Source organism: Lampetra planeri, chromosome 1 (assembly GCF_965212315.1).
Source record: "Lampetra planeri chromosome 1, kcLamPlan1.2.h2, whole genome shotgun sequence".
NCBI classification, from domain to species: Eukaryota; Metazoa; Chordata; class Hyperoartia; order Petromyzontiformes; family Petromyzontidae; genus Lampetra; species Lampetra planeri.
Window position 1 is genome coordinate 33,561,923 of NC_136107.1, and position 13,609 is coordinate 33,575,531.

At 45.0% G+C, this 13,609-nt stretch overlaps 1 protein-coding gene across 3 annotated transcripts in view; it reads left to right on the plus strand.

Annotated features, from left to right (window-relative positions):
- Positions 1–13,468, plus strand: part of INTU (inturned planar cell polarity protein) — a 37,978-nt gene extending 24,510 nt beyond the window's left edge. For 2 of the 3 annotated variants that reach the window (XM_078599191.1, XM_078599208.1), the window contains 12 exons: positions 1,578–1,667; positions 2,194–2,271; positions 2,762–2,978; positions 3,983–4,036; positions 5,282–5,344; positions 5,814–6,026; positions 7,751–7,964; positions 8,631–8,881; positions 9,819–9,910; positions 11,100–11,289; positions 12,226–12,392; positions 12,979–13,467. In XM_078599191.1, the coding sequence (XP_078455317.1) occupies positions 1,578–1,667; positions 2,194–2,271; positions 2,762–2,978; positions 3,983–4,036; positions 5,282–5,344; positions 5,814–6,026; positions 7,751–7,964; positions 8,631–8,881; positions 9,819–9,910; positions 11,100–11,289; positions 12,226–12,392; positions 12,979–13,090 (1,741 nt within the window). In that variant the 3' untranslated portion in view covers positions 13,091–13,467. Of the gene's footprint in view, positions 1–1,577; positions 1,668–2,193; positions 2,272–2,761; positions 2,979–3,982; positions 4,037–5,281; positions 5,345–5,813; positions 6,027–7,750; positions 7,965–8,630; positions 8,882–9,818; positions 9,911–11,099; positions 11,290–12,225; positions 12,393–12,978 lie in introns of all 3 variants that reach the window. The other variant, XM_078599199.1, reaches the window with a different exon arrangement.
- Positions 13,469–13,609: the final 141 nt, after the last annotated feature.

Sequence of the window (13,609 nt, forward strand, 5' to 3'; positions counted from 1 at the left end):
GCTTGAGTGTTTTGTGACCATTATCATTACATGCAAGGCTCATTTTATGTCGTTCTGCCCAGGTCGCTGGCCCAAAAAGTATTTCTGTCCCCGGCAAACAACATCCAGTGTAATTGTCGCTCTGCGACTGTGGCTACTGTTCACACGTCCGCTTTAGTCTAACAAGTGACCCAGAATATATTCGTTGAGAAATTAATCCCTGATTGCACACATATGCGTTATACATGCAAAGTTTCGACACCATTGAGCAGTATTATAAGGCATCCTTATGCTGGGATTGTTTAAAAAAAAATTTGGCCAATGATGTTCCCACTTGTGCTAATGGAACAAGTGCAAGACATTTTCGTTGGGAAGTATCACAGTTAGAAGTTTACCATGTTGCGTAATAAAATATCGCTGGAAGAAGACGTGACAGATCTCTTTCTGAAGCCACTTTAATAGGACTGTCTGCACTCTAAATGGTGCACTGTCTCGCATGCCCTGCTCAAGAGGTGGTTATTGTCTGACAATCAAACCAAAATAGCTTGTCCTAAGAGCTGAAATTTGCAAAATAAATACACAATAATATATTAGGCATTTTTTGTTTACGTGTGCAATCATTGGTTTCTGGTTTGAAACCATCAACTTGCTGTACTTTCGAACTCGGCTAATACACGGATTCCATGCGTGGATCTAAACCTCGTATCTCAGCAGTGCTGGTTCAGTGCTCTCACACAGTGTTAGTCCTTGAAGCCAGCCAGCCAAATCCCTGATGCTTTGATTTTTAGCAACATGTCACGGATGACTGCTAGGAGACTCGGGGAATGAGCCGTGCTCAGGGAATGAAATGAGGGCAAGTGCCCATAATCCTGGCTCCATACACTGGCACTTTATTTTAGAAGTAAGGTCTTGTGGGCTGTAAGCATCACATTGCTAATCTTCAGAGCTTGTAATCCTCCAATCAATTGCATTAAAGGGCTTAAGGGTAATTTAAGAATGAGTGGAGTTTAATTGTCTTGTTTTAATCAGGATCCAAGGTACAAGTCCGCAGTTTTTTGTGGTCTCAACTAGAAGTGCAGACAGAAAGCTTGAAACGGTGAAACATATTGCTAATGTAGCTTTCAAATATGTTTTTATGGTTGTACTACGTTGTTTGTTCTTATGTATGTATGTTTAACTTCTTTCGCACTGCACGTAGCCAACCGTACAAGATGTTGCTCCATATGCTGACAGCTTCTTCAGGAACTGAATTGAATAAGCTTCCATGCTGGACAATATGTGGCAACACCCAAAGACACATCAGCACAACCTCAACATCTATGCAGTATTCTACTGGTATTTTACAGATTGTTAAGCGTACATTTACAATCGATGTCAGAATAATTTGCCCATTCTCTGTTTACAGTTTATTAACAAAAGGTACAGCCACACAGGTAAGATTTTAGGGCTGTTATTTTCTCAAGAGCATGCTGTTTTCCACAACTGCCGTGTGCAGTTAATAAAGCATGTCCGGAAAACATGACACACATCAGTAGGCAGTTAGAGAACCGTTGATGAACTTTGCCATCTCTGTCCATGTGCCTCCCCTGTTTTCACAGTTCCAGCATGGTAATTGAAGGCCGCCTGGTTCATGTCGCCTATTGGAGGGAGGGCGATGGTCTGCTTCTTCTTGGACTGCCTGCTGATAGGTTAGAATTCCCAACTTAGTGCAATGGCCGAAGACCAGATATTTCACTTAGTAACACCTTAGACAGGAAGGTGTTAGGCATTTAACAATCCAAAGATGAAATAAGTGTTTATGTTCTAATTACATGTATCGAATTGTACATTTGAGAATTAAGTGTTTATAATATATTGCAACTATATGCTAATGTGAACCTTCCAAATACAGTTTACACGAATCATTTAATAAATGCTCAAACTCCACATTTCTCAGTCAGAAACCAGTCTTGCCACAGTAACCCCCCCCCCCCCCGACTTCCAACCAAGTGGTTTGATCTAACCAGGTGGTGTTAGTTTCTTTTACTGACCTCGATGAGACGAAAGAGAGCCTGAATAGACCGTGACCAGGATTTGAACTCTGCTGCGTCCTTGTGATCACGAGCCCAGTACTTTACAGAGCGAGCTGTCCTGGCCATCAGTAAAAGGTTGAATGCAAATGTGACCGTGAGATGGCAACTGATGATAACCTCCCTTGGTTTTCTCAAACACCAGGGTGCCTTTGGCTCGGCTGAGGAACCTGATATCAGACCTGGCGCGGCTTCTGTCCTTTCTCCACGGATCCCTGCACAAGTAAGCATACCTGTGTGTGCCTTCTCAACAATGGTGGATACGCCTGAATTAATTACTTGAATTATAAAAGGCACACAAACAAGAAAAGGCGTTTATTGAAATGCCAAAAGGAAATAACACTGGTTCTGCTGGTAAAAAGGTCCTCCAAATTAATATTATTCCAGTCATGAAAATTTTAAACCAACATTTATGGAAATGGACCCTCTTTGGAATAGATGGGGGGTTTGTTCTGAAGGAGGAATATTCCTGGACACTGTAGCTTAATATGAACTTTTTGAACATAAGACGAGACTGATTAGATGCACTCTTAAATCAGAGCACATCCATTCAAAATTAAGATCCATCTACTGGTTAACAATCCATTCTCTAGTTAACTACAAGATCACCGTCTTTGTCTTCAATCTCTTCAATGGACTCGCTGGGGTTCATAGCGCATGTTGCGAACCACTTGCGACACCCCACTGATATAATAACCTGTTATTATTTCCAGGGCATTTAATCAGCGCACAGAAGGGCCAGGCCACCTGGACCAGCTGTTCAGTCTGCTCTTCCAGCATTGCCTGGAGCCGGAGTCACTTTGCACCCACTCAGGGCCGGGTGCTCCTGCAGCCTCCAGTCCAGTGGGGCTGTACCCGCACTGCTCCGGGGCGGAGTTTCTCGACAACCTCCCTGCTGCTCCCTGGCTGCCGCTACCGCAGGACATAAAGGCAAGGCAGTGTCCCTTAAAGGCAGGGGAGGGAAACCTTTCAACTGCTGAGAGCAGAGTAGGACTCTTAAATACCTTGGCGGGACACACATTAGCATACATTTTAGTCCTACTTGTCACTGCAAAAAGCCTCTTGCATTGAAAGGAGTGACCGAGCACAATGAAATGATAAACGCGGTGTCTAAAATAGCACGCCCCTAGGATCCAATTAGGTGCTTGACGTGATGGATAAATATTAGTTGTGGGTTGTTTCGAAGTGGTTATATGCCTCATTTGTCTGCAAGTGATTTTAGTCGTGGGCCATATCCAGCCCATGTTTCCATAGGTTCCCCACCCCTGCTTTCAGGATTTTTCTATCTTCAGGAAGGAAATTAAATATGTATGAAGTTTCAGTTTCATTTATTTGGTATAGCCCTGTGAGCCATTCGGCTCTTGAATCGGGTGTAACCGCAACAAACAAAAAACAAAAACATGAACAAGAAAACATCTTAAAGTGACTATGCGCAAACATAAAAATCCAGGAAAAACCTGCAAAGTCTTCCAGAAAAAAAAGCACCGTACACCAACGCTGTGCAAAACTCCCAGTGGGATGCAAGTCAAACAACAACAACCACAAGTCAAATGAAGATCTCAAGTGGATTCAAACTCAATGCTTTTCTGTTCTCCTGAAAAGTACATTCGTCATCTGTAAATATGTAATTTGAAGGTTGTACATTGATACCTCTGTTGTGAATTTAAAATTATGATTATTCTGATGCAAGTGATGAGGAAAATAATAATTCTCGACTTATTCAAGAAATCCTCATAGAGTCTCAAGACATTTTTAGATTAAAGCACGGATTGACACATTTGAAATCTGAGGCATACAGATAATTTATCCACAAATTCAGCAAGCTGCTTGTTGGAATGCAACATTTAATTTGTATTGTATTATAATGCTATCTCTCTTCCAGGTAGTAAGTCAGAAAAATAAAAATACCTATTTTTGTTTTTCTCACCATTCAGGTCGACATTGACACAACATTGAGTGAGCTGGAATCGGCAGACTTTCAGGAGCTGGTGAGATGATGCGATTCACACAATTGTAGTGACTCAACTCGCACTACACAATTACAGCTGTGATTTATAAAACATCACGATGCATATATGTAAATTTTGGTCTGGCTATAGCAAGGTTCTCATTTTTATTTTTGCTGGGCCCCAATTGCTTTGTTCTGGGCTTGCCGCAGTGTTGCTCTCTTTCCTCACCCATTTTGCCCTGACCCCCGTTCTGTCCCTCCCTCCCCTGCCCCTCCCTCCCCTACCCCCATACCCGCCATTGCACCCCAACCTCTATCCCTCTCATTCTTGAATGTAGCTTTTTTTTCCCCCTTCCTTTTTGTGTTTTCACGTATGATTGCATTTAGACAGTATCTACAGTCAGATTAGTGTTGTATATAGTTAGGGGACACACACTAGGTCAGGGGTCGGCAACCAAAATAACAAGAAGAGCCATTTCTTTCCAATTCGGTACAAAATTCAGTATTTCAAGAGCCGCAATGCATCTGAGTACATACTGTACATACGTACATATCGTCAAGAAGCAGCCTGTAAAGAGCCGCATGCGGCTCCGGAGCCGTAGGTTGCCGACCCCTGCACTAGGTGAAGATTAAATGAGGTGGACATGTGGGGAATGGGTGGGAAGGTTTGAATACAGATGCAACTTGTCAAAGGCAGAGATAAAAAGAAGGCCTTGAGCTTGGACTTCAAGAAGGAGTCTTCAGTGTGGATTCCTTAGAGGGAGGGAGTTCCATATATCTGGGGCAGCAGTCGAGAAATTGCAACCTCCGCAGATAGGAGGTTCTAGATTTGAAGCTTTCGTAACTGCAAGGATTCATACTCTTTGGTTTTTTTGGTAAAAAATAAAATAAAATAAATGAAAACAACTAAATTAAATTACGACGTTTTGGAGGCAACACAAACTTCCGTCTTCATTTATTTGATTTTATTTTTTACCTACGTGACTTTACCGAAAAAACCAAAGAGTATAGATAGGAGGTTGACTGTGAGGTTTGCCAATACATTTTCATTGCTGGAATGGAGTTTACAACGAGGGGAAGTAGAAAGACAGATGAGAGGGTAGAAGTATGCTGCAACATGATTTAGAACAGCAATGAACATTTCACCTCAGTTTATAGCAGCTGAGGCTGTAATACCTGTACTTGTGTCTGCACGTTACTGGTTTCTGTGTAGGTCCTGCAATACAAATTCAGGATGATTAATTATTGGCTTGAGGGTAAACAATTTGCTGTGTTTTTTTTTCAGTCAGAAGATTATTATTCCATGCGGAGACTGTACACAATTTTGGGCTCCTGCCTCTTCTACAAGGTGAGCACACGCAGGCATCGTAGCCATCACAAGCACTTGGCAGATGAGGAACACTTGGGAATGGCTCACTGCACCGCCAAACCTGGAGGGAAAAATGCAATTTCGGTCACACAGGAATACATGCCACTGATGCGACACTCGTTTGGAATTACCCGACACAGCCTACTGACCATATGAACACAATACATGCACATGCTGCACAACTCGTGTAAACCCACTGCTGAATTAAAAACTCCCCATGCCCTGCGGGTCATGGGATTATTTGGAATGAGCCATGGTGCAAGGAATGAAATGAGGTCCCCAAGTAAAATGTTCCCTTCTTCATAGCCCAGTGACTGGGCCCCATCTGACCCATAGTTCTCGGCGCAGTTGCACCACCTGCATACTCTACAGCTATGCCACTGTGGGTGCCATGTGCTTGTGGTTTTGGTCTGTGTGTGTGCGACGTGCGTGCCTTTGCCGCAAGTAGGGCTGCCTCGTCGCGAACCACCTACCGAGGGAGGAGCTCACTGCCGTAACGCTCTACTGCCGCCTGCATGGGCTGCTGCTGCTGGCGCGGAGCCCCAGGGCCGGGCAGCTCGTTGTGTGGCGTGAGCTGTTCCCACGGAAACCACGTACCGCCGTCGCAACGGGATACTCGCCGCCAGAGGGTGCGCGGCACTTCCTGCTCATCGTCGGCCTGGTAACTGCCCGATTCATCCACGACACGATTAAGGGATATTATTAGGCATCGCAAGCAAGAAATACAAATGAGATGGTGAAGTGTTCCCAATGAAGAATTGGATAAGTAGTTTATCATATTAAAAGTATTATACAGTTGGCATCCTTCATTATACTAATAATTTTAGCATCATCTTATAGAGTGTTGTCTTTTTTGGCATTTTGTTTTCGAATCTAAGGATGACCTTTTTTGACTGATGCTCATAGAAAAGAATATATCAAAGTTTTTCCCTGTATTCTTAACAGGCGTTGGGCAGTGCTTATCTCATAATGTTAGCATCATCTCGATTTTTTCGTGATATTATGCAATTAAAGAGCTGCGGTCCTAAGCGTGCCCCAAAGTTAGCAGCTTCTTGTTTGCACATTGCACGTGATGGATTGCTCCTGATGTGAGGTGAATGGGCCAGTTTTCTCCTGTGGCTGCCTTCCCTTGTCCCGGCCAGCCCTCCACATTATTTATGGTTATTAAGAGGCTTAGTGGTTACTCCGGGTGCTCCTCCATCAATCCTTTATACCACCATAAAGGGCGATGCATGGGAAACACAGAGAGTCACTGTGGTCGTGAAACTTGGCTGTAAAGAAGGCTTATAGGCAGGGGCAGGGCGCGGGTTGGAGCAAGTGTTTACAGGCTCACTCAAGCAAGGCAAATGTTTTCGGTAAACTGTATTATATTTAGCAGGATAGCATGTAGCTGCACAAATGATGTCATTGTGTGCTCGAGTTTTAAGAGACGGAATAAGAAAACGACGAGGAAATAAAACAAACAAAAAAACACTCCAAAGTTTTGTGGCCGCCTTAACCCGCACGCGCATTAATTAACACACGGGTGCTTTCACACGCAATCGCCTAAATTCAGATTAATCCAAATGCCTGCGCCTTTTGTACGCATTAATAAAGAAATGCTCTCTTCCCAACGTGTGCCTCCCCCCTTGGAATTGATCCCTGCTGATGAATTGTACTGAGCCCTTGACCCTGCCACTTAGAAAGGGCCATGCCATCAGTCACCCGTCGGGGCCGTGCCGGGGTAATGAGGGCAGCCCAGTGTGGGTCGCGGTGGCGAACGTGACGTTGTTTTGGCGACTTGCCGTGCTCTTTTGTTGACCGGGTTTATGGGGATGACCCAGAGGCACTCACAGCAGCTCAGCTAAACCAGATGCAAAGAGGAAAAAGTCTGTAAAGTTATCTTGTAAATACGCGCTCACTAAAATGCCTTTGATTGTGTGACACTCATTAATAATCACTGAATGTACTGCTTGAGCCTCGAACTGAATCACCTGGAATGCACCCGATTTCCTCAGATCTTGAAAGCTAAGCAGGTTGAGACTGGATGGTACTTGTATGGACCACCACCATACATAAAATGTTTATGTTCCCTGCCTTCACTAACCCACACTGATGAGTATAGTGAAGTATGGTCAAGAACCACCAAGACTCAGATGGCATGGGGCGAACCTCATCCAGCAATGGATTGACAAAAGAGCTGTACATGTCTGTGTACACACTACCAGTATTGTACAGATGGTGTAGTCATGTCGATTAACCCTGTGATCTGCCAGTGAGCCTTCGAGACTTCCCGTGGCCTGCAAGTGCACCTAATCTGGCACAAGCGCTGTGGCGACGTCACATGGTGGCGAATGGCAGCTGTTGTCATCATCTGCTCCGCTGCGTGCGCATGTTTGCGCGCAGGGTCCCTGCCTGCTGTCCGTGGTGCTGGAGGCGGGTGGCTGTTCTGCAAGTGCTGTGGGCTCACCTGGCCCCGACCCCGGCTACGTGGAGGAGGCGCGTGCTACGCTGCTGGCGCTCGACTCGCTCTCCGTGCCGGCGCGAATCCGCGAGCACCTTGAACGACCGCCACTGCCCGAGCTCTCCTGCGCCGACTGCTTCCTGGGCCACTCGACCGGTATGCCGCGCGCCGCCATGAAGCCTCGCCGGGCCCCATTAGAAGAAGATGTGCACCCAAAACAAGTCAGCAAAATCATGCATTTTCTCAATGTAACAAACTAAATATTTCAAATGCTCAATTGGTTTATGGGTTAGGCCACGTAATGATCCGACATAGCCAAAAAAAAATGATTGTAACATGTGCAAGCGTATAACGCGCAAATTATTGCAGTTTTAGCTCATCGGTAAATTGAAGAATAATTCTGGCAAACAAATTTAGTATTTAGATATGACATTTCGCTGTAACCTACACCGAGCATCCTCAGGTCATGAGACCAGGAAGTCAGAATTTCATAATAAAAATGTGGTCAGATCAATATGGTGTCTAAACCAAAAATCAATTATGTATCATAAAATTGGCTGCAAACTCCTTCATGTTTTAATAATTGTTGCTCTGAAAATGGTTTTGGGAATAATTGACATCTTAATTTTTGTAATTAATCTATTCATTACTATTTTGTGTGACTGATTAGAGCATTAAAACAATGCAAAAATGCAAATGATAACATTTAAATTTCTGGAAAACAAATTTTACAATAATTTTCATATCGTGAAAATGTATATCATATCATCAAATATGACAACGCCACTAACCCTATGTGCGACGGGCGATACTTGGCTGCAGGTGGCGGTTCGACAGTGTTCAGTCCAGGCCACCGCAGGACACAGTCCTCTCCGGGTTTTCGTGGACCCCGGAGACTCAGTCCCAGCCCTGCCAGAGGGAGACAGGATGGAGCGGACTCACCCGCACCCGGCACCACTGCGCAGCGCTCGGCAGAGGGGGGCGTCCCGGGTATGCCCGGGCGCAGGGAGAGCCAGGGGTCAGGGGTCTCTGCCGGCAGCGGAGGTAGCAGTGGAGTCACCAGTGCGTTTAAGGTGACAGTGGACACGCACATGCACACAGCACTGTTCATCACACACATGTATTAGAAAGTCAAAGGTAAGCAAGGCGATATATCACAACACACTGAAGATATTATTACTGAGGCTCAGAAAGGCAGACTCATGCACCTGTTAAGTCCTGACGCTCAGACGAAGGTATTTTTTTGTTCATGCCTGAGGCTCAGAGAGCTAAATTCTCCAGCATTTCATTGACCATGATGACAATATTGACAAATAAATTAATATGGATGAGTCTGGCTGAATAGCTAAAACCTTGCAACTGGAGTGTGACAAACCCTGGCTCAGAGGCTGGTGCTGCTTTAATTCTGTCACACTGGGACATCCATGGCTATATTAAAGCAGGGAATTCAGGGTCTGTAGCCTGGGGCCTTGAATTTCGAGTGACACCAAAACATCTATCCAGCTTTATAATGGCTGAAACACAATACTGTTGTACTATGATAAACCCTATTGGTCATTTGGTAACTAAAGCCGTAGTATCATTATTTGTATGACTACCAGTATGCGCTGAAATTAAAATAGCTTTGTTTGCTTTAACTGAGGTTAACATTTCAAAATCAGAACTGAGAAAACCAAGGTTAATAACAATGGTAACGTTTCGGGAAATGGCCCTTAATAACCGAGAGATGAAGAAAAGCCGTTGTCTGAAATGTTGCCTGGCACGTGTTTCCTTTGAGGGAAATCTATTGACGCATGTTTTGAGTTTAGTTTCTTATGCTTGTGCTCCACAACCAACACAATATCACAAAGTTTTTGTTGTTTAAATAACAATTTAGTGGTTTGAAATCAGGCACGGGCGTTAGTAAAACAGTAAAGGGAAAGATTTGAATATAGAAAGCGGGGCCCCTCAAATACTCTGCATGCGCCAGGCACCCATCAAACTTATTGCGGCTGTGGTGACTATGCACAGATGACGAAGAAGAGATCCAGTCCCTTCCTGCTGGGTGGTGGCTGGAGGGAGAGCGCCGATGCTGACACACAGGAGATGAGCAGCGTGTGCAGGCAAAGTTCCGCGTGTTAAACACCACACCCACGCGTCACATCCAATTACCTTCATTTGATAAAAATGGGCATGGATTTTTTTTTTTTATCCAGTTCAATAACTTAATGGTGTGATGTTATTGCAAATGATTCGTACAAGGTGCTCGAACTAAAATTGCAGCTGATCATTGTTCAATATATTTAGCTGGGTGGCAGAGGTAAATCAGAATCAGAATATTTATTCATTTTGTAGGAATCCGATGAGCTATAAAGCTTTTTTCCACAGATGTCCAAAATGAGCGGCTCGCAATCGGAAGGTTGAGAGAGAGTTTAAATCCCAGTCGGGGGCCAACTCTGTCCTTCAGCTCATTCATCCCTCCAGGGTTGATAAAATAAGTACTGCCTTGTGGTTAGGTGAACAATGTGGTTGTCCTTTGAAAAGACTTAACCCTACCAGAGCAATATGTAATTTTTACTTCTGGCTCAGTGCTATAAACAGGAAATAAGTGCCGCCCCATGCTCAACTGAGCAAGGAACCACATTAACCTTTTACTTTATAGAAGGTAGTTATTTAGATATCAGATCATTGTTATTTATGATTGCAGTAAACAAGTAAACATCCACTGAGATAAGATTTTTCTGTCTAACACTTTCCAATTAAGGTTGAAAGGATCTATGGATTATCTCTGTTTGTCTGCTTGTAACATGAGGTCAGGATAACTCGCATAAAGATGATCCAATATGAATACAATTTTCATTAACAATTTTTGTTTATCTATGAAGGACTTAAAATTTATCAAATTGATCAAGTATTGCCAAAAATCTGGAGACACAAACCAGAGCAAAAAGGACTATTTGCAAATTTAAAACCTGGCTGTTGCCTTGCGTAGTTTTGATTAAATATCTCTGAGGATAAATGCATGTTGGAAAGTGCTACATAATCCATGCGTGTGCACGATGTTTTTCTTTACTTGTTGATTTTATTTTACTCGTATATCATGGATGTCATTTCAGGCTGTTGTGCTGTGTGATCTCGGGCTGTAATGTTGTGTATGGTCTCAGGTTGTTGTATTGTACGGTATGTTTGTTTCCAGTCTGACATTGTGTGTGATACTCAGGCTGTTGTAGCTTTGATTTTAGTCTGGCATGCTGTGCGTGTGATATCAAACTATTGTGTGATTCCAGTCTGACATCCTGCGTGTGATCTTAGGCTGACATCGGGCGCCGAGAACACGCTGTTCCACTACGTGTCGCTGGAGGTAGCGGAGGGTGTGTACATCGCCCCTGCCCACAGCGACGTGGAGCGTCTGGGCGGCACGTTGCACGCTCAGCTGCTCGCCAACTTCCACCGCTGCTGCCTCTCCATCAGGGCGCTCTTTCAGCAGAGCAGCCTGCTAGCGGTAAGCCGGGAGCTCAAAGTCGCTAGCACCGGAGCCGTCAGCTGTTGTAGATAAAACGTCTCTTTTGCATGGAGACTTGAATAAAATACAGGGTCATTTATATAGATAACCCATGAAGAGAATTAACGCTCGTAACGCACCTTTTGTCCAACGCAGCCAGTTTGATTTGGTTACAACATTCAAAGATGCATTATCCGAGATCATTAGAATTCAGTGGATAAGCTGTAAATGAATCACCCTGTGCTATGTCTTTGGAATACCGGGCTAAGTAAAGTGTGTGGTGCTTTGGCTTGTTTTATTAACAAAACCGTGGGACACGTTATATCCACTGTATTGTGGTTTCCCATTCAGATGATGTGGGCCAGCGCTCGTGTTCCATTTATAGCTTTGAGCCAGTGGTGGAAATTTCACATTCCTCTGGCAGAACCATGATAGATGGCGAAGGCTTGCGGAGGCTTTCATATCAGCAGTAAATTGGTTACGGCTGGTCGTAACGAATATAACACACCTAAATTGTATCTCTTGCCGCTCAGAAAAGAGCCTTTTCGTGTCAAGGAACTCTCGCGTGGTTATAAAATAAATCTCCTTCTTCTTCTTAGGTTTTTTCGGTAAAGTCACGTAGAAAGTAAAATAAAATAAAAACAAAAAATCACGACGTTTCGGAGGCAACACAAGTCTCCGTCATCAGGTGGGACCGTCACAGCCAGATTAGCTGTATCAAGTGAGGCAATGATTCAAGATGTAATCCCTTAAAAGCGAGTTGAGGGGGGAGGGAGAGGGAGGGGGGAGCTCATCAGACTATGGTAGCCAATGAAAGGAACGTATCGGGAGGGAGGGGGGGCGAGGCCAAAAGGGTGGGCGATGGATGTGGAAAATAAATCTCATTTATATCATCGACATTTCACGTGTTTTTGTGATCTCTTCTTCTGAAAACAGCAAACAGACCAGCCGGACGTCCTCCAGGGCTCACTGCCCTCTGACCTCAGGGGTGAAAGGTCACCACTGGGCCGCGTGAGGGAGCATGGCGTGCTCTTCCACTGCAGTGCGCCTTTTTGGAACGACCCGAAAAAGCCTGCACCGACACTCACCTACTGGGTGCTGGGGTGAGCTGCTCCACTCGTGCCTATTAAATACTTTCCAACGAAGGTTGATAGAAGTTATGCATTGGCTCAGTACATCTGTCCATAACGCAGGGAGCATTATATAGACGGTCCATTATGAACCAAACTGTAGTATACAGTTAAACTGTTGTCTTTGGGGTGAGGTTGTGTTCAGCATATCCTATCAGTCTTGATTTGAAGCTTTTGTGACTGCAGGAATCCATACTCTTTGGTTCTTTCGGTAACAGTCTGCCTCAGCAGCAGACCATGCCTTCCCACCTGATGACGGACGCTTGTGTTGCACCCGAAACGTCGCGATTTATTTATACCTACGTGACTTTACCGAAAGAACCAAAGAGTATATCCTATCAGGTTTTCTCAAAGCACTACTATGGGCATCTTCAAACAACAGCTGGCACCGCGGTTTGTTAATTTTCACACCTCCAAGTTCGCAATTGAACGTATGCCGGTTTTGCACAATTTGTGCCCGTAACAAATAGTTTAAAAAAAATTATATATTAGAGGGGAATGCATAGTCCCTCCCATTGAATCACTGCTGTGCTGGCACCCCTTCTTGTTGCATGCGCAGGAGGCAGTGTCTGGAGCCGCCCGCGCGAGAGTTCTACGTCTGCTTCCATGACTCTGTGTCGGAGAGTGCCGTGGAGCTCGCATTCAAGCTGGCGTTCGGTGTCGCCATGTGACCGGCTGTATTGATCGTAAACGAATATCAGTTCCTCCAAATATGTGTAAAGTAGCAGGGTTACTGTTGTGACCCCCAGTGTGCTGAGCAACGCATGAGGTAACTGCACAGATGCGTTCACTTCAGTAGCCTTAATTTACTTGTGTGACAGGCTGCAGGGACATGTTTCCTCCAGGAACAAACACATTCCTGCGGAGGGAGCTGGTAGGAACGTTGGGTTGCTCGGTCAATGGCCAGGGTCAACGGCGGCGTGGTGTATTTTGCAAATATGGCCGACTGTGAGGGCGGGCACAAGCCGGCGTGAGTAGGTTAAACGTTGAGTTTTATAAGAGCACAACGGGATGACCAGCCCCTCCCCACCCCTCCCACCCCCCACCCAGCCCCACCCCTCACCCAGCCCCACCCCCCACCCAGCCCCTCCCCACCCAGCCCCTCCCTGTACGACGGACGGACACAATCCTCCCCTGTGGGCTGGTGGAACCAGTGGGTTCCTACCAGTATAATTGTATTCCATAGCTAT